Source organism: Meles meles, chromosome 15 (genome assembly GCF_922984935.1).
Source record: "Meles meles chromosome 15, mMelMel3.1 paternal haplotype, whole genome shotgun sequence".
In the NCBI taxonomy this organism is placed as follows: Eukaryota; Metazoa; Chordata; class Mammalia; order Carnivora; family Mustelidae; genus Meles; species Meles meles.
In genome coordinates this window covers 74,345,709-74,372,107 of record NC_060080.1, presented here as the reverse complement: position 1 = coordinate 74,372,107, position 26,399 = coordinate 74,345,709, and the positions used below count along the sequence as shown (strand labels likewise).

At 51.6% G+C, this 26,399-nt stretch overlaps 1 protein-coding gene across 1 annotated transcript in view; it reads right to left on the bottom strand.

The window, feature by feature from the left end:
* Positions 1 to 13,647: 13,647 nt before the first annotated feature.
* The window catches only part of KCNK12 (potassium two pore domain channel subfamily K member 12), a 54,051-nt gene continuing 41,299 nt past the window's right edge, over positions 13,648 to 26,399 (bottom strand). Inside the window, exon 2 of the mRNA XM_045978649.1 lies at positions 13,648 to 18,920. Within this exon, the coding sequence (XP_045834605.1) occupies positions 18,019 to 18,920 (902 nt within the window). The 3' untranslated portion in view covers positions 13,648 to 18,018. The remainder of the gene's footprint in view (positions 18,921 to 26,399) is intronic.

The following is a 26,399-nucleotide window of genomic DNA, read 5'->3' as shown; positions in this document are numbered from 1 at the left end:
ACTGTACTGTGGTTCCATGAACATCAGGGACCCTGGATTCTTTGAGCTTGTTTCTGTACTGTGTGTGACATCTCTTCTCAAGGCCTTCGTGGCGCAATACGACCACCAGGGCTCCAGCCAATGGACCCACACTTCAAACAGCAGGAAGGAGGTGCTTAGGAGGATGTTCCTGCTAACGTTAAGGAAATGGAGAAGTGGTACACATTGCTTCCGCTTGCATCTTCTTGGCTAAAATGAAGTCACGTGCCTGTGCTGAGAGAGATGGGGAACACCGTCTTTAGCTGTTTGCCCTTCCTCTTCGGGGCACTTGAGCAAAGCTCATTTTGAAAAGTGTGTTTTTGGAATAGGGGATTTTTAATTCGATGCTTGGTAAATGCTTTGGGATAATGCCAGTTCCTCTTCTTGCACCATCTTCAAAACCGCCCCTCCTTTTCTTTAATATTTATTTCTTCTCAAAGTGTCCTTTGGTTTCTGTTTTCCTTCCTGTGTAATAACTTCTTCAGATTCTACTCTGTTCTGCAATCAGTTCCACTGAATCCAACTAAGCTCCAAATTCAGGATCTTGTCAGTTTTGCCCACAGTCCTGAGCATAGTAGGCATGGAATAGGTTCTCAGGACATACCTGTGTGGAGAGTGTAAGCTCTGGGGGACCCCAGTTTATCGGCCCCTTTGATCATGGACTCCAGGGTGCCCCATGTATACCTCTCCCTCTGGGCTGTCATGAAGGGTGTGGAGCCCTCGGATGTGGGCATGGCTAGAACAAAATGACCTTCCACAGAACAGACGGGGAGAGTGTTGAAGCCAAAATGCAGAGCTGTGGAGACGGGCCTTGAGTCTCATGGCTGGTTGGTGGCAGAGCTGTCTGGATGGTGGGTGGGCCTCCCGACAGTCAGGCACCTCTTCAGACCACAGAGCTCACTCGGACACTGATTTCAAGGCAAAGCCTCATCACACAGCATCATTAAGAAAACAGAAATGGATAATAAATGCTTATGTATTCGGAAATTGTTCCTCTCCTCCCCTCCTCTTGGGATTGATTAGCTTAGCTGGAAATAATAGGCCTGAAGTGATTTTTTGAGCACCAGGTCTAAATGATAATTATTGTTCTTGTACCTTGTTTATAGACTTTCGAAGACTGTAATACTTATTAAGAGGATCCGTTTCTCTCCCCCACTTTCCACCAGTATTTTTTTTTCCCTTAGTGTTGAGAACTGAGGAGCCAGAAAATAAATGAGCTGGAAGAAAGAACAGTTTCTTTTTTCTAGGAGTTGTGTCATATTTCTAAAGGGCAGCGCTGTAAATACCGTCCTCCCCTTGGGGAAGAAATCGTGCTTCAAGGACACCTCACCGGAGAACACACTCCAGGGGAAGAATGGCCAGTTCGGGACTTACACAGTCATTGGCCGAATTCCTGCCTTCCCAGAATCTTGCTGACAGAGGCCCGGGGTCACCTCATAGGGGTTTCTTGGTTTTGTTTTTGTTTTTTTGAGGCCATTTCTGCTTTCTTCTGACTTTTTTCAGGTATTTGTGGCTCGCTTAATGATATTATCCTTCAGACTGCTTGAAATTAATCCATGCCTGTCTCTTGGTTCCTTCTTACATAAAGTGGTCTGTTTGTCCTCGTCTGGCCTTGTGGTTTCGAAGGCAGCTGGCCCTCTGAGTCTTGGGCTAGTGAGCAATTCCATCCTCCTGGCTGGGAGCACTGGTGAGCCTTACAGAGGCAGCACATGGCCCCCTGCAGCTACTTCCTGCCCTCTGCTCTGCTGAGGCTGCCTCCTGCTGTCCAGCTTCACCCCTTCCCCCTGCGCTGGGGAGGACAGGTTCCCGAGAGGAAATGGGGAGAATCGTGACCCAAAGGAGTGAAGAAGGGATTCAGGGCTGAGAACAGATTATCCACGTACTGCCTCGCAGGAGGTGAACATTTGAAGAGATACAGCAGGGGAAGGGTGAGCAGTGTCTGCGACTCCAAAGCCTTCTGAAAGAGTCAGCTGCTGCTCTGGGAGGAGAAAGAGGGTGAAAAGAGGGGGAAATAGAGAGGACAGGAGGAGGGCTGTGCTGTGTTCTGAGCCTTTCATGAGGGCTGCCAGCTGGTGGCCGAGTTGGCTGTATGCCAGCCCTGCTCCCCCATGTCCCCTGTGTGCTCTGGGCCAGGCTTTGTCTGCTCCAAGGGCCACCTCCTTCTCATTGCCACAAAGACCCTGTTTGAGCAGCAGTGGCCTCTTGGAAGAAAAAGATGTCTTTGTGTTGAGGCACAAAGAGCTAAAATCCCTGAACTCACAAAGGCCAGTGCTGGAAAAATGATTCTAAAGTCTTATAAAGGAATGCTGAATGGGAGCACGAATTTGTGACTAGAGTGAAATGAGGAAGCGTTTTGGAAAATCTCTTTCTAGAGGCCAAGAGCTACTAAGCCTTCATTAGTCAAGGAGTAGCTTGGGGCCCCAGGGAGACCCTGTCCTGGGCCAAGGGGAGCTGAACATGGACAGCAGAAGTCTAGGAGAAGGAAACGAAAGCCATGGAGCACCCAGTCTGCACCATACGTTCTGCACACATAATCTCATTTAATCCACACAGAGACCTGCCATCTGTGGGGACACCAAAATGGAGGCTGGGAAAAGGGAAGTCACTTGCCCGAGGTCACAGAGTTGAGTGATGGAGGGACGGCTGCCCCGCATGCCTCCTGCTCGCCCTCATCCCTACCCCCATGAAGTGCTCACCAAGAGAGCACTCCCCATGCACCAACCAGGACACGGAGACTCAGAGGACTGGAGGACCTTGCCCAAACTCACTGGGTTGGTGGGGGCAGGATCCGGGGCTGCATTAGCTCCACGATATCTTCGTAGGAGTCTTGCAGTTAAATTCCTCCTGTGGGGGTGAATCGTGGTCTGCAGAGACTTCAGTGTGTCCTTTCTCATGTTGGTGAGTCCTTTATCAATGTTTCCTTTCTCAACGTGGCAACAAAATTTGTCAGATTTTCCTCCTTCATGTTGAGAGATGCATCTCCATGCTGTTTATCAGACTTTTATAGCAAGATACTGTCTCTCTAATTCCTCCTTTGGTTGACTGAAGTATGGGCCAGACCCACATGCTGAATAGAGGTGTGTAAGGGGTGGAGGTTGGTGCTGAGGCCACTGAGCCTCCTTTAACCGGCTCACCCGAGTACCGCTGTCCAGGGACAATCTGGCCCCAGGCAGCTGTCTTCACATATCCATCATCTTCTCATTTAGCTCATTTTGCTGGTTTCACAATTCCTCATGGAGAGTCCAATTAAAGTCTTGGAAGGAATCTAGGGCTCTATACATTGTCCTCAGTGGACCAACTAAGAGCTGAAAAGAGTAAAATGAAAAGCGGGACAAAGCCATTGCTCAGGTTAGGATAAGTAGAATTCTAGGCTTCTTCCTTCTATAAAAGGAAGGGAAAAACCACTATCCTGGTGGTCTCCATTAGAGAAAGAAATGTTTTATTAAATCGTACGTAATCCTGGCAATTGCTTTCTATTGGAACTTGAAGAGAGGCCTGGGAATGTTCCATCTCCCAGCACTTTCTCTACCTCCTTTACGACACTCTTTACTTTCTGCCAAGTTATTTGTGTCTGGTCTTAGTGTTTAATTTTTGCTTCTAGATGGTATGTCCCTATATCTACTTCTGTGGACAATTTACAGTGGTTTGTATGCATGGAAGGTGCTCAATGAATGATGTAATGTAAGCACATGATGGGTGGACAGCTGGTTGGATGGATGGCCCCTGATAGGCAGGCTGGCACGAGAAGAGAAGAGTAGAACTTGCCGATTCAGGAGGGGAGGTGAGAAGGGGAGCTGATATTCATTGAATGTCCTTGCTATGCACCGTGTTTGGCACTTTATAACCATTTCAGTAATCGCTACACCAATTCAGTCAGGTGGGTTTGTTTTCTCATTTCAAGGTGTTTAATGCCCCGAGGGCTACGGAATTCACTTAATAGGGCCCTCGTCTAGACTGGTGTGAATAGAAAACCCACCACACTCTAAAAGTCAACCCAGCACCAAGTGGGCACCGAGAGTTGGCTCTTACGCTGTGGTTTCTACTCAGTTGTAAACCCAGTGGCTTACCCACTGATCCCAAAAATCTGTGGATGCAGATTGGTGGAGCCAGTTTGGACATGACTGAGGGTGTGCTGTGGGAGTGAGGGAGGATCTGGCCTCCCCAAGGCCTGGGTGACTGAAGTATCAGCCCAGGAAGACTGGCTGCCCTCGTTGGTTCCAGAGAAGTCAGGAGAGGTGTGACCATGCCCTCAGCATACCTGTCCTAGAATGCTGTGTACTGGGGAGGGGGAGCCTGGGGGCTCAGTCAGCTAAATGTCAATTCTTGGTTTCACCTCAGGTCAGTATTTTGCGGTCACGGGTTCCGGTCCTACTTCGGGCTCTGTCATGGAGTCAGCTTCAGATTCTCTCTCCCTGTCCCTCCTGTTCACGCACACACACTCTCCCTCTCAAATTAATAAATACAAATCTTAAAAAAAAAAAAAAAGGTGCTGTGTGCCACCAGGGGTGGCCTTCTCCTCTCCCATGTCACCCAGCCCTGCCTTCCCCCCGCAAACAACTGTACCCTTCTCAGTGCCTACTGAAGAGGGTAAAGGCTAAGAGGGAGAGTTACCTGAATGGCAGCCCTCAGGGGAGGGGAGAGCGGAGGTTGAGTTCTGCCAGCTGGGGGCTGCCTGGAACAGCGTTTGTCGGGCCTGGCCTCAAGCTGATGTCGCCATCGAAGAAGACAGGGCTGGGAGTCAGCGGGCAGCAGGGTTTGGGAGCCCAGACTCTGGATTTTGTTCTGGAGATCAAATCCTTTATGTAACTTGCTCGCATGATGGCCGTCTGTCGTGCGGGAGCATCCTGGTTCCCCAGTCTATCCCAACCAGACCTGGTGGGCCTGTCCCTCACAGATGCTGTCTCGTGGGGTGGGGGGAAGGGCTTCTGTTCGCAGGCCACCCCGACGACAAGCAGCCACAATTGCTCTGTCCTCTTTGAGGCAGGGGCTTCTGAGTGTCTGACAAACCGTGAAGCTACCCAGCTTTTGTGAACTCCCCACAAACCCCTCTGCCTACCCCCTGAGGTACCAGTGCAGCCTACTCATTCTTCCTGGTTATTCGCACTTCAAGTCATCTGAAGGAGAAGAAAGTTTATCAGAGAATACTAATTCTCATTTCTAGCCATATGGCCTGCAGTGGTAGGCATTATTTTTTCACTATGTTGTCTTCTGGAGTGATTACAACCCCGTTTTTGTTTCTGTTTTTGCATCTCGGTGGGGGACTCATTTGCCTGCCTGACCACTCTGGCAGGCCCAGGCTGTGTTGGCGCATATCTGTACAGAGACCTCAGGAGTCCTTGTGTCCTTTGGAGTGGGTGCTTGGTTCCTGGGACACAACCCCAAAATAGGCGAAGAGGTCGCCCCCTCTCCTCCATCGGGGAGTCGAGGAGGTAGAGGAGGAAGTCCCCATGAGGCGGCAGAGGCTGAAGACACTCGTGCTGGACCTTGTAGCTCTGTGGGGAGAGGCACTTTTGGAAAGTGTCTGTGTGGTGCCCTATGAGTGCCCTTTGACCCTCGTTATCCCTGGCTCCTTGAGAACTAGAGGAGGAAGAGACAGCCAGACCCCTTTTGGAGATGCTCTTAGAAACTGTAATGCTGGTTGGGAGAGAAATTCTAACTCCCCAAAAGGTGGACACAAGATGTGTGTGAAAGTGACAAAGTGGAGGGTTGTCAGCTGTGGCTGTGGGAGAGAAGAGTGTCCCCCCCCATCTCACTGCGTGGCATCAGGGAGGCGAAGGGCGGTAAAGGCCACCACAGAGGGCCAGAGCAGGACCATTGAAATGGACACCAAAGAGAACACGTCAGCCCTCAGGTTCCTGTTGCAGGAGAGTGTCTTTGGGGCTGGGGGCTGGGTTGGTTCTGCTGGCAGGGTGTCTGTGGCTTCCACTGGTTTTGCCACTCTGGCCACTAGCCTCTTCTTGACACAACCCCAGAATCCTACCAGGAGAGGACCACTGGGTGCTTGCAGCTGGTTTCTCCGGGAGTCGGCAGTCTGTGCTCTTCTCCTTCGCTGATCTCAATCTCTACCCTTCCTCTGTGATCAGCCACAAGTGTGGGTAGCATAGCTTTTCTGAGTTCTATGAGTCCTTCATGGAACCTAAGGGGAGTCTTGAGGACCTCAACAAAACGTGCCAGGACCTGAGTCCCATGTTTATTTCAAAGGCCCTATAGGAGGTGGTTTCACGGGCATTCAGCACCAGGAGCTGGTAGGGAGTGTTAGTTATTTTCCTTTAAGTGAAAGAGGGAGGAGATGCCTGGAAATCTCACCTCAGAGGCAGATCTGCTTCTGTTCTAGGCTTTTCCCATATACAACCAGGACAGCAGATCACTTCCCTTCCCCTCCCCAGGCTCCTCATCTGTAACACAGGAGGGCAGGCTAAACCCTGGTCAAGGGTGGCTAGCACGGTCTCTGGAGCTGGGGGAGTGGGGAGCCGCAGCTCCTTCCCCAGTCTGTGGGGCAGTCCCCAGACTGTATCCCCAGTCTCCCTGGTCTCCCTGGTCTCCCTGGTGCGCAGTGGGTGAGCTGGAGGAAAGCCAGCAACCCTTGGCTTGCGTTCCCACTGCCCTGCAGGGGGCACTGGGCGCTGGTGGCAGATCTGTCTGATGTTCCTGCAGCAGGAGCAAAGCTTCCCAGGGGCATTGGTGGTGGAGCAGCGGGGCATGAGCCCAGCCTGGAGTCCGCACTTGGGCCCCACAGAGGACGGGCTGCTCACTGCGGGAAGACTGCAGGCCGTGAGGGGCTTGATACCTTCAGAGAAAGGGGGTGAGGAGCTACAACGTCCAGGAGAAGGCTGTGCCCTAACACATCTCCTGGCCAGAAAGCTCGAGTCTGCCCCCAGGGCTTTTGCATTATTCCCATTAACTTGTTCAGGATGAATAAAATAGCCATAATCATGATTTTTCACCACTTTTATTATTTTGATTTTTAACCAGTGGAAAGGGAAATCCCTTAACCAGGGAGGGTGAGGTGAGGTGTTCCAGTTTCTGGAACAGAGAAACCTCCCTCCTGCCCTCTTGCCCCAAGCTCTTGGTGCTCGGAAGAGAATCTAGGGAAGTTGGAACATGGAAGAAGGAGACAGATTGAGAGACTCTTGTGAATCTTGGGGTGTTTGGTTAATAGTATCAGAAGCTGGACTGTCAGAGACCCTGTTCCTTAAATACTAAGTCAACACTGGAGACAGTATTCGTTAGAAATGTAACGGGAGGGGCGCCTGGGTGGCTCAGTGGGTTAAGCCTCAGCCTTCTGCTCAGGTCATGATCCCAGGGTCTTGGGATTGAGCCCCGCATGGGGGCTCTCTGCTCAGCAGGGAGCCTGCTTCCCCCCTCTCTCTCTGCTGCCTCTCTGCCTACTTGTGACCTCTGTCTGTCAAATAAATAAACAAAATCTTAAAAAGAAAGAAAGAAAGAAAGAAATGCAACGGGAGATGGCTGGAAATTTGTCTTTTTTTTTTTTTTTTTTTTTTTTTTTGAGAGAGAGAGGAGGGAAAAGGAGAGACAGAGAATCTCAAGCAGGCTTCATGCCTAGTGCGGAGCCTGACACAGGGCTCATTTCACGCCCCCGAGATCATGATCTGAGCCAAAATCAAAAGTCAGGTTAAATACAAAGTAAAGCCCATTAGACCGGGCTTAACCAACTGAGCCACCCAAGTGCTCCAGGAATTTGTCTTTTAAAGGAAGGAGTGTTAGGGTTTACATTCATCTTCGGTCCTCTGAAGCCTGAAGTCAGCAAGGTGAATCAGTGATGCCCTAGAATGGCCTTTTCTGTGACCTTTAACTGATTAGTAGGGTTCCCATCTCCATCTGCTGGGAGCCTAGGCTTCTGCCTCCTTCTGCTCCATCAGAACCTGGTCTTGGAAGAGGCTCCACTGACAGTCATTTACACTTTAGTGAGAATATGTTATTGTACTCTCTCCCCCTGGATGTCTGCATTCCAAGACTGAATTTTCCCATGAAAGTTGCTATTGCTGCAAAAGACATTCCAGCCCTCCAAGAGCAGGGAAGGAGTTATCCTGGGTAAGGACAATGTTAGTTCACATTTTTCTCAGTTGCAGGGTGACCTAACTCAGTTCATAGATGAAGGGGGAAATTACTGGCTCATACTGGTGGGAAGAAAGCTGAGGATCCTCCCAGATTTGGGGGAGGAAATGCAGGCGCCAGGCTCAGAGGGCACCGCTGGGCTAAGGCAGGCCTGCATCCACTTCCCTTTGCAGAGTGGTTTCCTACTCCCTTCTTGCAGGCTGAGGCTCCCTGTGGCCCAGGAGGGAGGATAGTCCCTGCCCCCAAAGCCCTTGCAGGCAGGATGTGGTGGACAGGCACTCAGCATCTATTCCACACTCTTTTTTAGAGGGCTGTCCTGTACCACAGAGACTAGGAGGCTGAAAACTACCTTCCCCAGACTCTCTTGCAGCTACCGATCTGGCTGAGATTTCGATTCTGCATGTTAGATGCACCTGCACAAGATATGAAAAGCAGATGGAAGGGAGAGCCTATGCCCTTGCTGTTGGCTGCTGGCAAGGGGGTATGTCCGATTTTTCTGGAGTGACTTCTTTACCATGGTGGCCCTTACACAAAAGGCTGCTTCCTCATTGTAGGAGAGATAGCAACCCTCTTAGGGACCTGGCTGTCTCGGTGTGTCTTTCCCAAGAGTCAGTCCTGAGAGCATCACCCAGAGTCTTTTCGGCTTTCCTGGTGACACACAGGCCATTTGATAGCCCAGGTTAAATACAAAGTAAAGGCCATTAGACCAGAAGAAGAGTGACAACACGGTATGACCAAGCAGGAAACCATCCGGGACAGGGTCTGGGAAGGCTGTTCAGATGAGGTTTAAGGAGGAGAAATGGGTAACATCTTTTAAAAGCAAAAGACTGCAAATTCTGTGTCCCAGAGCAGGAAAGCCAAGTCTCGTAGTGATGCTGACTGGTCTGTCCGTTGTCTAAGCATGGGGGACTGGAAGGGGCCTACTGGGTGCTGGACATGCCCATCTCAGGATTATGGGTCCAGGTGTCTCTCCGGGGCTACGGCACCAGTGCCCCGCAAATTTGTCAGTGGGCTGTCAGTGACCTTGGTGGCCAGGTCAGAGTTCATCCCTGGTCATAAATCGCATCTGCTTAAACCAGCTGAACTGGATTCTGTTGCATTAACTTGGCCCTGATTGGTGCACTGGGCTTTGCTTGTAACCTACAAAGGGAAAGGGACACTCAACCACCCCGATCCTTGGAATGCCAAGGAGGTGCTCCCCTCGCCTACCCATGTGCCCTCCCTTAGACCAGTAACCACGTCTGAGGATGTGGAACCATGAGTGATCTGGCCTAAAGGGAGGGTGCCAGGTCCTGTGCGGAGGTGGTCTCACTCCCTACCTCCTCCTGTAGAGGAACTGTTGCAGGGGATGGTGACTGTGACACTGTTCTGGTCAATGAGATGTCAGCAGAATGGCCCCAGGAAGGCTCCCTTCCTACTGCCTGCTGCTGGAAACACAGACGGAAGACTGGGAGGTCTCCCACCTCACCACCGAGGTGACCAGCATGAGAACCAGAGACAACACACTAAACATGGAAAGTGGGAAGAGAGGAAGAGCTGGCCTCCCTGTCTTATGGCAGCATCAGCCACCAGACTCTGGTTATTTGAATCAAACCATCCCCTTCTTCTGCTTCTTTAAGCTCCTCTCTATTGGATTTTCTGTTACTTGCAGCTGAACGCATTCCTAACTGACACAGGAGGCATCCTGGGTTTGACAGGTCTGCTAGACCACAGGGAGATGGGGTAGTTTTTCAATAGGACAGGACAGGGATATTGTTCCCAGATGAAGGGAACAGGAGAGCGTCCTAGACCGATGAAGGCAAAGGCTCCACAAGGTACTTTGATGGGCCTTCTCAAAAACACCCTAATCCCTCCTCTGCAGGCCGTATTACCCCAACTATGGGTGTGACTGACTACTGTGGTTTGTGCCTCCTCAGTAAAAGCCAGCAGACCTGGGACCTGATTAAGAGGAGAAGGACTGTAAGAACCTGATCTGAAACGATCTGATGGGGGAGGAACAGAGAGGTTGGGGGTTCGGTAGAAGAGGTCTATAAACTCCCATGTTCATTGGGTATTTTGATAAACAAAACAGTCAATCCCTTCTGTGAACATTTCCCCACCCCCCAGCCCCGTGGCTGCCCTGGAGTTGGAGCTCTCTGACCCCAGAGCTTATGGAACGGGCGTTGCTGTAGCGACAGACATAGGTTTTATCTGTGCTGTCCAATACGGTAGCCGTTAGCCACATGTGAGTGTTCAACACTTAAAATGTGGTTTCTGCAACCAAAGAGCTGAATTGGTAATTAATTGGTAACTTAAATTCATTTGAATGTAAATAGCTGTGGCTGGAGGGTGCTGCGCCAGACGGATCCAGCACGGTCCTTGACAGGTCCTGGAGGAAGCAGGAACACAGAAAGACAAAGGCCTGGAGCTCACAGGGTTTCCCACAGGCTTGGGAATGTGTGCAGAAGCTGCAGCTTTCAGCAGGAAGCTGGCCAGCCCACCACAGGCACGCTTCCTTCCATCCTGTGTCCAGATGGCCGGTCCTGCTCAGTGCAGTCCAGGGAGAAAGATGGGGTACAAATGGTCCATGTTGAGTTAGGCACTTGGCAGGTGTTTGTGGAGTGCAGTTCTTGAAGGCAGCCCCGTGGACTCTTTCATTTCTTCCCTACCCTCTCTCCTCCTGAGCCCCAGAGTGACAGAGCCCAAAGGCCTGGCCCTCCCAGGGCTGACACAGAGAACAAGCCCAGAGAGGGAGAGGGGCCTGCTGGCCGCCAGCGAGAGCAGCAGTCACAGGGCAGAAGGGAGCACTCATGGCCTCTGGTTAAGCCTTTCTTTACTGATTCCATCAACATCCCTTCTGTGAACATTTCCCTCCAAGTGGAGCAGCAAAAGGCCATGGGTATAATTTGCTTTGCCAGACTTCAGTTCTTTCTTTACTTATTTATTTTTTAGATTTAAACTCAATTAATTAACATATGGTGTATTATTGGTTTCAGAGGTAGTGGTCTATGACTCCTCAGTCTTGTAAGTCTTGTATCACACCCAGTGCTCATTATGTCACGTGCCCTCCCTCCTTAATGTCCAGCACCCAGTGACCCCATCCCCTCAGCCCCCTCCCCTCCAGCAACCCTCAGTTTGTTTCCTATGAGTAAGAGTCTCTTATGGTTTGTCTCCTTCTCTGATTCTATCTTGTTTTATTTTCCTTCTCTTCCCCTATGATCCTCTGTTTTGTTTCTTGAATCCCACATGTGAGTGAGATCATATGATAACTGTCTCTCTCTGATTGACTTATTTTGCTGAGCATAATACCCTCTAGTTCCATCCACATTGTTGCAAATGGCAAGATTTCAGTTTTTTGATGGCTGAATAGTATTCCCTTATCTATATACCACATCTTCTTTATCCATTCTTCTGTCAAGGGACAGCCCAGACTCCAGTTCTTTCAACCAGTAGAGCACTCCACTGTACTTCCCCTCTCTGGTCTTTTCACTTGCCACTGTTCCTGCCTGGGACACTTCCTGCCCCTCATCAGCATGCTCAGTTTGGACAGCCTGCCTCTGAGGGCCATCCCTGAGGGTGGGGGCGGCCTTGGCTGACTCCTCCAGGTGTCCCCACAGCCCAGGCTGTCCCGTGGATCTGAGGCACCTGTCTTGCCTACTGTGGTGCCCCTTCTCATGAGCCTGGAGCTCAGGGATGGTGAGGGCTGTGCTGTCTTTCTCACCCATGTCTCTCTAGCTCCCGGGATGCCCGGGTAGCTCAGTCACTTACATGCCTGCCTTCGGCTCAGGTCACAATCCCGGGGTCCTAGGATCGAGCTCCACATCAGGCTCCCTGCTCAGTTGGGAGTCTGCTTCTCCCTCTCCCTCTGCCCCTTCCCTCTGCTTGTGTTCGTATGCTTGCTCTCTCTCTCTCTCTCTCTCTCTCTCTCTCAAATAAATAAATGAAATCTTAAAAAAAATAAAAAATTCTGGGGCCATCCCTAACAAGAGGGGGGTGGCTGGCCCTAAACTGGACAGGTTACTTACCCCTCTGACCCAGGACAAAATGGGGGAAAGCACCAAATTCCTAGGGTAGGTAAGAGACAGTGAGATCAATATGCAAACTCTTGTCTGAGGGCCTGGCTTGGCAAATATAAGTTCTTGTTTCTTATCTTCTCCTCAGAAAACCAGAAAGGGAACTGACCATAGAAGGGAGAGGGTCGGCAGCCCATCGGCATGGCTGGCAGTGGGTCTAAACCGGCAGAGGACTCATAGACCTCCCATTTGAAAAGAAGGTAAAGAGCCCTTTGTGCAGGTGACTCCCCTGCCTGAGCTGATCACACAGCTGGGGCCCAGGGCCTAGAGAGAGAAGAGGGTTGAGGGGCACCAGAAGTTGGGCCCCTCCGATGCCACAGCTGGCAAATGGGCCTTAGCTGGAAGCAGGGTAAGAGGACGCTTTCATTCCACTACAGGCTGGCGTTTTTCAAACGGCTGGGTGTGATTCATCAGGAAATCAATTTAACGGCTTTGACCAGCATTAAAACAAAAGAGAACAGAAAATAAGATGCTGCCTGTCACTACAGTCCTATGAAACCTCTGGGGTTGGGGGCGAGAGGGTGATTCTGTGGATTGAGGTGGCCGGAGCCATACTTGAGGGACCCATAAACTACTTCTCAGCTGGAGGGAGGGGACCCCAAGGGAGAAGGGTGACCCGGGGACGGGCTGTGGCGTTTGCAGTATTATGATGGCCCCACCGGCAGAAGCAGTCATCGGGATGGGACCTTCCTCCCCAGTTGGTACTGCAGAAGCCGCAGGGCCGCCTGGTCCCTCTCAGGGTGGCCCTTGGCACTTGTGGAGATCTGACACTTTCCTGCTCTCAGACTTTCATTTACTTTTCCTAAGACTTCTGGGCTGGGGGGAGAGATGGGGTGTCCATGATATCATTATCCCACTTTAGAGATGAGAAAACTGAGGATCAGAGCCAGCAGGGTGACTGCCAGATGCGGAACTAGATGTCAGACTGCCTCACTTCTAAGTGAGCCTGCTTTCCACACCATGACGAGAGTACTCTGTGTTTAGAGCCTGGGTTCAAGACACTGGCTGCCCATTGGGAGTACCTGGGCACCGCCCACAAAATCCCAATGTCTGCCCGAGCTCCTCCTAGGACCACTGAAATCAGAATCTCCGCAGGGGATGGACACTGGGGAAGGAGGTTGGCGGGGGGGGGGGGGGGGACTAGGCATCACTATTTTCTCAAGTTGCCTCAGGAGAATCTAGTGCAGGACCAGGGTTGGAAACCACTGCCACCATGGGGCCAGTTTCCTCTGTGCTCATCTTCTCTCTGGGCCCAGCTCTTAGAAACTGGCCCAGCCCCAATTCGGCCAGGCTGCCCGCAAGGTCCATTGGTGCCTCCCAGCTCAGATGGATGTCACTGTTGTTTTGCTGAGTAACTTCCCCAGGGAGCTTCTGCTGGGGCCCAATTCAAGGAGCTCAAGTCTCCTGGGGCCCCCTGAGAGGAGGTGTGATCAGGGATGTGGGGAGGCAGGAGGCTCTGACAGACAGACAGCAAACAGCTTAATGGGGTGGCAGGCTGCATTTTATTTATCGTTAATTTCAACACCCTTCAACTCCTCTCTTGGAGTACTGCTCAGAAAAATAAATGTATTGTTTAAGAAACCCTGCAGGCTTGCCCCACATGCTCTAACCCCCCTCCTGAGAGAACACAGTAGCATAGAAAATGATTTGTAAAGCGAGGGGGAGCTTCCCTGGGGAGAGGAGAGAGGAGGAAGAGGTTGAAGGAAAAGAGAGGAGGGTCTCAGGCCCTGTGAGTACAGAATCTCATCGCTTCTCCGCACTTAAGAAGGCGCCTAAAGGGCTGCTCCTAGGAAGGGGGCACAAGTCCAGGCCCCGAGTCCGTGCCGAGGAGTGTGCCCTGGCTCAGGAATGGTTTTGGCAACCCTTCCCCCACCCCAGCCCGCAGAGACTGCAGCCTCCAGCCACAGCCCTGCAACCCAGAAGCCCCAGTGTCTCTTCTGGGCTCAGAAGGACCCGAAGCAGTCTGGCTATGCTTTCCAGACAGTGTGTGTGTGGAATTGTGCTTTTTGTTTGTTAAGAATGTAAAAAGTTACAGTAAGATGGAACCCGCCTGGCCCACAGCTCCTGGGGCCGCCACCTCTGTGGGCCTCCATCCGCCTCGGTTCCCCAGAAGCTTCTCCTTTGGCTGTGAGGGCTCAGCTCCCCTCACCCCGAAGCACAAAGGAAGAGGGCGTCTGTTAGGAGGCCTGTCTGAGGGGTGGAGGAACCTGCATAAATTTAGCAGCTATCTTCCACGGTTTGGCTTGGGTTTGGACGCTGGCTTCTATGTAAAACACAGATTCAAATGCATGCAGAGTGTATGTGAAACTCCCCCAAGGCAGAGAGGAATTTTCCAGGCCCTAGTAGATCTCCAGGGAGTTAAAAATGGGAAAGCTTTCTTCTCAACGTGATCCAGACTGGGATTTTTCCTTGGGGAAAGGGGCTAGTAGCTCCTGGTAAGGCTGGTGTGTGTGTGTGTGTGTGTGTGTGTGTGTGTGTGTGTGTGCATGCGTGCATGTACGGACATATGATACGGTGATGTGTGAAGCTCCTGGGCAAATGCCTAGGACTGTATAGCATTTTCCACAAGCTGAGGGCCTGACACAGCCTGAGCCTTCTGACTCTTTCTCCGGGCCCTGTGGACTCTGGCTTTAGTCAGAGGACAGAGGAGCTTGACCACCTGGCCTCATTAGCAAGCAAGGTTGTGGGGAGCGGAGGGCAGGCTTCCTTACCTGTCTGCTCATCTTGGAGAATTCCCATAGCCACTGACTAAGACCCTGGCCTCTGTGTCGCCACAGCGGGTGGCAGGGCTGCTTAGAGCCCCACAACCCCAGCCCGAGAGGGGTGAGTATGGACCTAAGGTGAGACAGCAACCCCAGGAGCTGGGGGCGGGGGGAGTCAGAGACCTCTGGGAGCTACCAGCTATGGGTCCAACTGGAGATCCGCACATGGTGGGAGAGGGCACAGTAGCTAAGAGGATGGAGGAGCTAAGAGGATGGAGCCTTACTTAGCCTGAGGTTCAGAAGAAACTGCACCAAAGAAAAGGGGTCCCTATCAACATTATTATTCCCAAATGATGGTAGGACCCCAGTTCTGGTTCTCGACACTCAGCAGGATGCCAAAGAGGCCTTGAGGCAAGGGTCTGGGCTCCAGCAATCCCCCTAACTTTGGGAACCCGGCCTCTCCCCACCCCCCCTGGGAAGCAGCCCCTGGCATTTGGGACTCTGAGCCCTTTGGCCAGAGGTGAAGGACAACAATGTACTGAATTTGGGTGAGGGCACTAGGGGAACATGGGCAAAAAGACAAGCATGACTCTGGATCCCAAGCTTCTTTTGTGTGTTGGAGGGCTGGTGTTTCTCTGGGAGGTTGATGAGAGGAAAGGGTCCCTTCACTGTCCCCATTCAGCCAGGCTTATGGCTCCTTCAGAAGCTTGCTCAAGCTGCTTGCAATTGTCTCCTTCCCAAGGCAAAGCAGAGGAGAAGCGAAAACAGCGAAGGCTGCAGCATGAGCAATTTAGGATAGACTTTAGGAAGCACTGCTGACAGAGAAGATTGCCAAGGAAGGTTGTGAGTTTTTCTTCTCTGGAGGCGGGTCCTGCTCCCTCCTGTGGAGTCGCAGCTCTGTGCAGTCCTGTGTGCTGGTCAGTGGGATCCCCTGGACACCTCCTTGGCCTGTCTAGCTCAAAGAACCCCATTAGCTAGGTCTTAAACTTCCTGTGCTGTCGCTGGGGCTCATGCCCTCTGCATTGGTTGCTGTTTTGCCTGTTCCCGAGTCCTCATGGTCTAGATGCCTCTGTCATGGGGCTCTCTCACCCCCTCTGTCTGCTTCAGATCCCCAAGTTATTGCTTGTTGCCTGGGTGACACCTCTAATTGGATACTTTTCATCTTGCCTTCTTTTAGAGGGATTTGCATGACACTGTATTTCTAGGCCTTATGAGAGGGCCTTGGTCTGGAGCATATGTGCCTCTCTCGGTGTGCTGTCTCTGCAGTGTGACCCCAGCCATGGCTTGGGTGGGGCAGGGGTGACACCAGCTGACCTGAGTGACGGTCACCGTGACTCCTGACGTGTGGGCCTTCAGGATTTATTGAGACTGACCTCTCTCCTGGCCACTCCGCATCCCTGCCTCACCCACAGATTAGGGTCTGTGGTTTCAATCCCAATCCCAATCCCAATGAGAAATTAACAGAAGTAGCTAGAGTATCATTTGGATCCCAACACATTTTCCCCTTCTGGTCATGAATTGGAGCAGGGAAAGGGGAGGTCGACATTGAAACATGACTCCTAATGTGTATGCGTGTGTGTGTGTGTGTTCCAGGCACATACGCTTCCTTCACTGCCGGGAAGGGAGATTTCACGGCCTCCCATGGCACTCGGGCATACAGTGTGAGGCATCCTGGTGTTTCTCCGAGACTTCTTGTCAGAAGCTGTGGATATTGGTGGGTCACACCGTGTCTGACTAGACTCTGGCATTTGTCCTTGGGATCACGTCTTTAGATGAGGAAGATGGGCCAGAAGAGCATTGTTTCTTTACAGTCCAAGAACCCCCTCCTTTCAATGAAGGCAGCATCTGGCCTTCCTCCAGGTTAAGGACCCCTCTGCGGCAGAGGGCAGAGAACCAGTCCCTCAACTTGACAATCAACCAGCACAAAACTAATTCCAAAACTGCTTCCATCCACCCATTCCATCAGTTCCCCCCGCTCCTGCCTTCCTCCACCTCCAATACAGACTGCGTGGAGAAAACAAATTCACTTGACTGTCAGTGGAGGCCAAACAGGGTTTAGAATCTGTCCGCAAAACATTATGTATGGGCCCTGGAGCCAAATTCTCTGACGCTCACAGAATGGCTGCTTTGGGTTCCTGGTGTGGCAGAGCCCCCACTCAGCGGAGGAGAAGGGGGTTTTGGAGGCTGTGCTCTGCACCCTTAGGGGGAAAACAAGCTGCTCAACGGGGAGTTAAGAACCGAAATCCACACCAGCAAAGCAAGATCTTGTCTGAGAAGACTCAGACACTCCTGATGTGTAATGAAAAGCATTCCCAAGGACAACACTGGTAGAAGAAAGGAAGGTTGGGGGATTTTGTGATGTGCCCCCAGCCTCAGAGATCAGCTGGCTGAAGCAAAACAGGGCTCAGGGAGCCTGTGTGCTCCCCTCCCTGCAGCCACCCTGGGTTTCCAGCATTCAGAGTAGCTGCCCTGTGTGCGGGGCTAAATGCACCAACTCCAGGCTGAGAAAGGCCAGCTGAGCCCCTTACCATCCCAATTTCCAGATCTCAGGGAAATGCCACAGTCTGCAAGTTGGTGCTGTGTTTCATCTCATTGCATAATACTACACCATTCTCCGTGTGTAGCGGCTGTTCTATTTATATACATCGGTAGGCAACATATGGCTCTCCCCACCCCCACCTGTCAAAACTGTGACTACATCACTTCTGACGACCAGAAGGAAGCTGCTAGGCTGGGCCAGGATTCTAAATGCTGCGGAGGTAATTCAGAGCCATGAGAAGTTGCACCATATGCTTTGGGGTTGCCGGCTGCTTATGTGCATGGGGACGGGGTTCAGTACCAGTCCGCAAAACCCAGGAATGGCCCTCTCCTCGCTGCAGCATGTACCGGGCGAGGGTCTGGGGTGCCACTTTCTCTCGCCCAGGAGGACAATCTGCCGGGGGCCACGGTTCTTCAAGAGGGGACCCAGGAGGAAAACAGGCTCCCCCGAAATCTGCCCTGGATAACATCAGGCCTGGCCAAATAGTATTTCTTTTAAAAAAAAAATTTTTTTTTTTTTGTTAGATTTTATTGGGTAAAGATTAAGAAAGCGCCAGCGTCTGAGAGAAGGAAAGCAAACCACGGCCGGCGGCACGCCAGCCTGCCGAGGGTCCGTGGCGCGGCCCGGCGGTCTACCTGGAGGCGCTGGTCTCCGCCAGCCGGTTGTTCATGATGCCCAGCGCGCCCACGCCGCCCGAGAAGCCGTTCTGGCGCGTGTTGACGCACACGCTGCGCGGGTAGCCGTTGGCCGTCTCCGACAGCTGCTTCTGCAGCAGCGCCAACGACACCTTGTTGGAGGCCGTGAGGTCGCGCATGGAGATGAGCTCGCCCGACAGGCGGCGGCCCTCGGCGTCGCTGTCGCGGGCCGCGGGGTCGGCGCCGAGCGCGGCCAAGCGGCGGCGCAGCCGGGAGCCCGGCGTGATGGCGTTGCGCCGCGAGAGGGGCGCGCCGGGCGCCGGGCAGCAGCGCGCGCAGCAGCGGCAGCTCAGCTTGCGCAGCATCCAGTTGAGCACCTGCTTGATGAGGATGGAGATGACGTTGAAGAGCGAATAGATGCAGCACACGCCGAGCAGGATGAAGAGGAAGTTGCCCAGGCGGTAGAGCCCCTGGTTCCGGTAGGCGGCGTGCTGGCTGCTCACCAGGTCCCCGAAGCCGATGGTGCTGAAGGTGACGAAGCAGAAGTAGAGCGAGTCCACGTAGTCCCAGCCCTCCACGCTGGTGTACATGGCCGAGGCGCAGCACGATAGCAGCACGGCGAACAGGCCCAGGATCAGTAGCACGTGGTACACCGAGGGCTTCCAGCCGGCCAGGCAATCGGCCTCGGAGAGCGCCGAGCCGCGGCGGAAGGTGGCGGGCAGTAGGCCGCTGCGGCGCAGCTGGCGCTCCCGGCAGGCCCGCATGATGAAGGCCAGTAGCGAGATGATGCGCTCCAGGAAGAGGTTGAAGAATAGGATGGTCCCGGCGCAGCCGAACAGCCCGTAGGCGATGAGGAAGGCCTTCCCGCCCACCGTCGCGGGGGTGGTCATGCCGAAACCTGGGGAGACAGGGCAGGGGTCAGCGAGGCCCTGGCTGGGCAGGTGGTGCCTGCTGGGCGGCGAGCCGGGCGGGCGTACACAGGTGCTGCCGTGGCTTCTTCCCTGAGTGGCATCACTCAGAGGAGGGGAGACGGTGCTTAGACATTTCTCTCCCTTGGCGGCACTAGGCTTGGTTCCCGATCTCGGGGCGACGCCTAAACTGATGGAGGAGACACGCCCTTGTCTTGGGGATCTGTAGATCGAAATGGTGGGGCAGGATGGTCACTAGGAAGGACCCATAAAGACTCAGGTAATGAAACCACTATGCAGATGTAGACCACTGAGATACCTACAAAGCGACGAAGAGATATCACCTGCTCTCCCACTCCTCAAATTGTTTTGTTTTTTGTTTTTGTTTTAAGGTAACCAGTGCACATGTGGGCACACTTAGGACAGAATTCCATGAAAGCTTCATTTTAACTGGGGTTACTAGGGATGGGGTGGACTGTGTTCAGTCTGGGTAGCTATGCGTGATGGTCTCTAAAAGGGGATTTATTAAACTGACAAAAAGATTGAGAATGAGTCCACAACCTTCAGAGAGTGAGCTGGCTCTGTCGTTGAGTGTCCAACCTGGGGCCTATCCCAGGACCCTGGGGTCATGACCTGAGCCGACTGAGCACCAAGGTGCTCTTATCAATGGATTTCTGAGGGAGGCTTGACATCTCACCAGTGTGCTCAGGCCCCTGCCATCTAGGGCAGTGCAGCTCTGCCCCTCCCACCTGAGCTCTCAGCCCACTTCTGCTGTGGTCTCTTTGTGGGACCCATGTTTGCCTCACTCTGGTTATAGAAGGTACAAAGACTTTGGCACCAAGATTCACTGCTGCCCGGAGTCTGAGCTGGAAATGGATCATCTGTCTGAACAAGCACCATGGCACCTTTCAACTCCTATGCAGCAAAAATTCAAGGGCATCCCTATGCAATGTATGCCCCAGGTCAGGAGGTCTGCCTGTGTGCTGCTACTGGTGGGGTGAACCAGCCCTGGGAACTGGGTGGAGAAGAGTTTTGTCTCACTTGGCTTACTATTTCCTTAAAAGAGCCAGAGGAAAAAAATTTTATTTTCAGTAATTCCTTAAGCCTATATACTAATCATTCTCTAGATTCCCTGGAGGAAATCTCAATAGCCTAACCATGGTCATTTTCTGCTTAATGACTTAAGTTAGGAGGAAAGCTTATGACGATACCATGTTGAAGAAGATGAATTATATCCCTAGATTCAGATTTTGTCCATAAGACAGTAACAACAAAAATAAAAACACCAAAACTGTATTAGCAGTGTGACCAATTTAATAGAGGGACTTTTCCACAATCAAGGGAAGCCTGGGTGGCTCAGTCGGTTAAGCATCGGCCTTAGGATTGAGCCGTGAGTTGGGCTCCGTGCTCGGTTGGGAGTCTGCTTCTCCCTCTCCTTTGCCCCTCCCCCATCCATGCTCCCCCTCATCCACACCTCTCTTTCAAACAAAATCTTTAAAAAAAAAAATCTTAAAAAAAAAAAAAATAAAGCCCAACCTAAGTTCTTGAATTCACAAAGAAATCAGTTCTGAATCCATATGGTTATATGTGAAGTGAAAGTGTTTGTATTTGTGTGTTCGTGTGCACGTTTATATAAAGTCCTATATTGATGACCCAGATATCCAACAACAACAACCAAGTCACGGTCTGTTCATACAAGGAAATAGCATTGAGAAAGCATCGACCACAGCTACCTGAAATAAGAATGAGCCTCACAAAAGAATGTCAAACAAGGAAGCTGAACACAGAATACCTTCCGTATTATTCCATTTATAAAAAACTCAAAACTGGGCACCTGGGTGGCTTAGTCAGTTAAGCGTCTGCCTTCAGCTCAGGTCGTGATCTCAGGTGGGACTCCATCCCACCTTGGGCTCCTTGCTCAGGAGGGAGTCTGCTTCTCCCTCTGCCCCTCCCCCACTCATGCTCTCATACTCTCTCTCAAAAATAAAATCTTTTTAAAAAATTCAAAACCAAAACCAAACTATAGTAATTTTTAAGGAATACATTCTTGGTTGGTAAAATTATAAGGTAAATCAATTTCTTTTTTTAAGTTTTTATATATCTGAGTAATCTCTACTCCCAACACAGGATTTGAAGTCGTGACCCCAAGATCAAGAGTTGGATGCTATCCCAACTGAATCAGCCAGGTGCCCCCCCCCATTTTAAATTTTTATTTAAGGGAAGTAATTTGAATAAAAGAATTGGAGTTTCCCCTGGGCGTGGCAGGGGGTAATAAATGGGAGGGGATACAGGGGCCTCTGGGATGTTGGAAATGTTTTGTTCATCTAGATAGTGGTTACATGGGTGTTGTGTAATAATGTGTTTTATGAGGGTTTTGGCTTTTTGTTTGGTTGGTTTTTTGTACTCATGATATGAAAAACTTAAAAAACCTCCTAGACTCTTAACCCTAAGAGACCTTAATTCTGACCTGCCTCTCACTGTGTATGGGGAGGGAGCAGGAGCAGAGGGGACATGGCCTGCAGCTTCTTGGGGCAGATACCATACATGTGTCCTGGCTTCTAGCCTGGTGCCTAGACCATTCTACCCGACACTGCTTCTCACACACTGAGGAAAAATAGCACCTGTAATAGGGGATTCCTTTGCTAGATTCCGGAAGAAATGGAAAGTCCTGAGCCTGGAAAATTAACACCTGCCTGAGAGAATATGGGATTTTCTGAGACAATGGGATTTTCCCAATCTTTAGGATTTTCAGCTGAAGTTTCAACATAAGAGTGACACGTGGTATGTTATCCTCTATTTGAAAGAGAAATCCTAGATGCATCTATGCCGGATTACTAGAAGACCAAAATGGGTCTGGTGACTAGCATACCCCATCTCCAGGCTATATGGAAAAGGCTAGAAATTATCCAGGGATAATGGGAGATGGTCATGAAGTAGCAGAGTTTTTGTGGTGGAAGGGACTGTGTCATCCTGTACCCACCCTCAGGGCAGGTATGGGGGTGCGGTCAAGAGCCTCTCTGGTTGCAGCCTCACTTCCAGAGGCTAGCCGAGCTGCGGACACTGGGAGGCCCAGCCAGGGCCACTTGTTAACAGTATAGCAAGAGTTTGGGGATAGCCAGAGGTATTTTCTAGAGTCTGAAGCTGTGCTGGAGAGTTCTCTGGATGGGAGGCTGGCTCGAGCAGCCCACACAGGCAGGGGTGGGAAGAGGAGAGCAGTCTGCCCTTCTGATGATGCTTGTTGCATCAAGTATGTGCGAGAGTGACACGGTCAAGCAGAAGGCAGCCAGATCTGAAGAGACTCTGCCCAAGACAGTTGCTGCTGGATGCAGGGGCCCCTAGAAATAGGAGGCTAAGGGGCGGGGCTGGGACAGCGTTGGAGGTACTCACAGGAGGTAGGATGGAGAGGGCAGGCCCACTAAGGGAATAGCGCAGGGCATCTCCAAAGGCCCAGAGATGGGCCCCATGAACATGCATGTTCGTCCCCACAGTGGCCATGGCAGTGCTACCAGCAATAGCTAAGAAGGGATTATAGTGGCCCCAGTGATGTTAGACCAAGAGGCGAACAGACTGCCCCTCTCTTACTGCAGGCCCCTTGAACTGAAGGCCAGGCCTGAGCCAGAGGGAGAGGCTGAGCTTTGATTAGAAGTGAACTTGAAGGGGCGCCTGGGTGGCTCAGTGGGTTAAAGCCTCTGCCTTTGGCTCGGGTCATGATCCCAGGGTCCTGGGATCGAGCCCCACATCGGGCTCTCTGCTCTGCGGGGAGCCTGCTTCCTACTCTCTCTCTGTCTGCCTCTCTGCCTACTTGTGATCTCTGTCTGTCAAATAAATAAAAATCTTAAAAAAAAAACTAAAAAAAAAGTGAACTTGAAGATTGGATTAGATTAGGGTGAGATCGGACTGGATATTTGAGACTGAGTTTCAATTATAAAATGGCTGGTACTTTAAAAAAAAAAAAAAAAAAGGACTAGTTGGAAAACTCTCGCATTTGCCCTAGATGTGAAGGGATCCAAAGTGAAGTTCTTTAAGAGACCAGATGAAGACCATTTCCCAGGTCAGCCCATTGGATAAACTGGTTCCACCTGGACTCAATGCAGGAAGGCCATCCCTCCCCCCAACACCAAGCCAGCCCAGCAGGCCTCCTAGCTTCATCTCTGCAACAGTTGTGAGGGAGGCATACCCCTACCCCACAGACAGGAAATCAAAAACTAGGGGGGTAAGTCGTTGTCAAGGCCCCACAGCATGGAAGGGTAAGCTGAGACAGAAAGCCAGGTCTGCCAGTACCCATCATCCACATTCTTCCCATGGGCCTCCATTCCTCCTAGAAAACCTAATTTCCATTCTCCAGGGCTGGCAGCCAGGAGCGTGCTTTCATGTGGGGAGGCTGACCCTCATTCACCACTCTTGTGCCCAGACAGTCCTCTATCCCCTGGTGGCTCTCTTTCCACTGACCACTGCTGGAGGGAGGGGCCACTGATCCTCCTTAATGTTCCCACCAAGATGGCTTCTTCACCCCTCTTGTGGCTCAGTGAAGAAAAGCGTGGCTTTGTAACCAGACTCAACCCTGGGCTTGGTTACGGACAGCAAGAGGAATGCAATGCTGAGGGGACCTCTACTTTTGGCTAACTGTCTGACTGATCGCCCACAGGCAGGGGACTCATCTGCCTCACAGGACTGCCCCTATCTGACCTACCTCCAAGTCAAAGGCCATGCCCTATATCAGCAGCATCCTCGGATTCCTCCAAACTCCATGTCTGGCTTCCCAGCCCCTCTCTGGAGCTGGTATCTTTTTTTTTTTTAAGATTTTATTAATTTATTTGAGAGAGACAGTGCGAGCACTAGTAGGGGGAGAGCAGAGGGAGAAGGAGAAGCAGATTCCCCACTGAGCAGGTAGCCCAATGCAGGGCTCAGTCCCAGGACCCTGAGATCATGACCTGAGCAGAAAGCAGACACTTAACCGACTGAGCCATCAGGAGCCCCTCTTTTTTTTTTTTTTTAATTTATAATTTTTTAAAAAGATTATTTATTTGAGAGAGAGAAAAAACATGAGTGGGGTGAGAGGCAGAGGGAGAAGCAGACTCCCTGATAAGCAGGGAGCCCAAAGTGGGGCTCAATCCCAGGACCCAGAGAGCATGACCTGAGACAAAGGCAGACACTTAACCAAGGATAAGTTAAGGATACAGCTCTTCCCTTGATGATGGGATTGAGAATGAGAGGAGTTTCCCTACCAAAGATTCTCCTTCCTGAGGGGGTGTGGCCTTATCCTAGGGGCCCTTTAAGGTACACCCCTAGATATGCTGCTGGAAGACCAACACCCACCCATTCACTCCGTCAGCAAACCCAGTTTGGCAGGCTTTGCGCTGGGCTCAGGGATACGGTGGAAAACCAGACAGATGCAGGTTTTGTTTTGTTTTTTTTTTTTAAGATTTTGTTTATTTATTTGACAGAGAGAAATCACAAGAGAGGCAGGCAGAGAGAGAGGAAGGGAAGCAGGCTCTCCGCTGAGCAGAGAGCCCGACGTGGGACTCGATCCCAGGACCCTGAGATCATGACCTGAGCTGAAGGCAGCGGCTTAACCCACTGAGCCACCACAGAGTATCTGGGCAGTCTTCTTAGATGTACTGACTTGTATTTCTCTGCTGCCGCAGGCTCAGCCCCGGGCCAAGGCACAGCGTTTCCTTCCTGCCCCCACAAAGAGGCTGGACCAGAACTTGTTCTGGGATCTCTGCATGACCACGCCCACAGGCCCAAAATGGTGCCGAATGCTTGACTGGCTGTGGTCCCATCCTCCCAGAATAAGGGACCAGGCAGGTTAGGAGTCTCTCTGACAGCACAGACAGCACCCAGTCAAAGTCCCTCTCACCAGCCCTATTCCTGAGGCCGGGCTCTGTGCCCACTGTCCCTGCTTTTGCTTTCCTACAAATGACACTGCTTAGCTCAAGAGATAGGGTGGAGGTGACAGTTTACCCCCCTTCCCCCATTCATACCGACAGCCTCAGAGCTCTGGGGCAAGAGGGGTGCTGAGGCCTGGGGGTTAGGCTTCTTGCTGAGGGCTGGGGGTGGGGGTGCCGTCTGTGCCTAGCGCTGGTGTCTAGCCAGATGCTTCCCAGAGTAGAGGAGCTGTCCCCCAAGTTCTGGTAATCTGTGGGGAGCCAGGCTGGCCCTGGAGGGGGGCCTTGAAGCCTTAGCGGAAAAAGGCAAACCCAGCCATCCCAAGAGTCCCTTCCCTCCCCCAATCACACCCTGCAGAGGCGTAATCTGTCCCCAGTTTCGCACCAAGCCTGCTGTTTTGTTTATGCCACAATTGATCTGCCATCCCAGTTTGCAAAGAGCAGACACTTGGGGGCTTTATTATGCCACTTTGACAAAAGCTGTGAAGCTCGTTTCCACAGCCTGTCTGGTGCCGCCTTCGCAAATGGGGCCCTGGTGACAGGGCCTCTGGAGTTCAGCTCCAAGAGGCTGGAATGGAGATGGGAAGGTCGGTACTGATCTATGTCGGGTGCTCCTGGCTGGCAGCCTCTGGGCCGGACACTGGTCGCATGTCATCTCATCCAGTCCTCCCAGCCACCCTGTGAAGGAGGCATCATCAGCCCCAAGAAGGACAAGTGCTAAGGGAGCTGAAGGTGGTTGGCTGAGTTCCAATTTGTAAGTGGCTGAGCTGACCCTGAAGCCCCTTCTGCTGGGCCAGACAGGGGGAGGGGGTGGTCTTTACTCTTCACCTGGGGAACATTTTCCTGCCCACTCTACAAAGTCAACTTGGAGAAGGGGAGATATAATTTATAGCCCAATCCAGTATACTTTTGAGAGTAAAAGGGGCACTAGTAATAATTTCCCAGAACAGCATGGAGAAATCAGAGGGGATCCAAGCAACTGAGAGGTATGACTAAAATGTGGATTCTAAAGCAGAGGCCGATTAGGTCAGCTGGTTAGAGTGTGGTGCTAATAAAATGCAGAATCCCAGGTGGGTCCCACTCCAGAGGTTTATTTTGTGGGCCATGAAAAGGGTCCAGGAATTTGCATTTTAACCAACATTCCCTCATGATTCTGATGCGGATGGGCTAAAGCCAGTTCTTTAAGAAACAATGTTACAACGTAGCCCTGAAGGACCTACTGGTCGAAATTTGCCTGATTTCAACTATTTTGATTTAAATGTCTTAATTTCTTTAAAAAAGGCTTTATTAAGGTATAGTTAATACATAAAATTGTAAGGATATTTAAAGTGTATAATGTTGATTCAAATTTCAAGTGGCCTTCAACGCTTGTGGCAGATATTATACACCTCCTTAAGAACACGTCCCACCATGGGGCTCCTGGGTGGCTCAGTGGGTTAAAACCTCTGCCTTCGGCTCAGGTCATGGTCTCAGGGTCCTGGGATCGAGACCAGCATCAGGCTCTCCGCTCAGCGGGGAGCCTGCTTCCCCCTCTCTCTCTGCCTGCCTCTCTGCCTACTTGTGATCTCTCTCTCTCTGTCA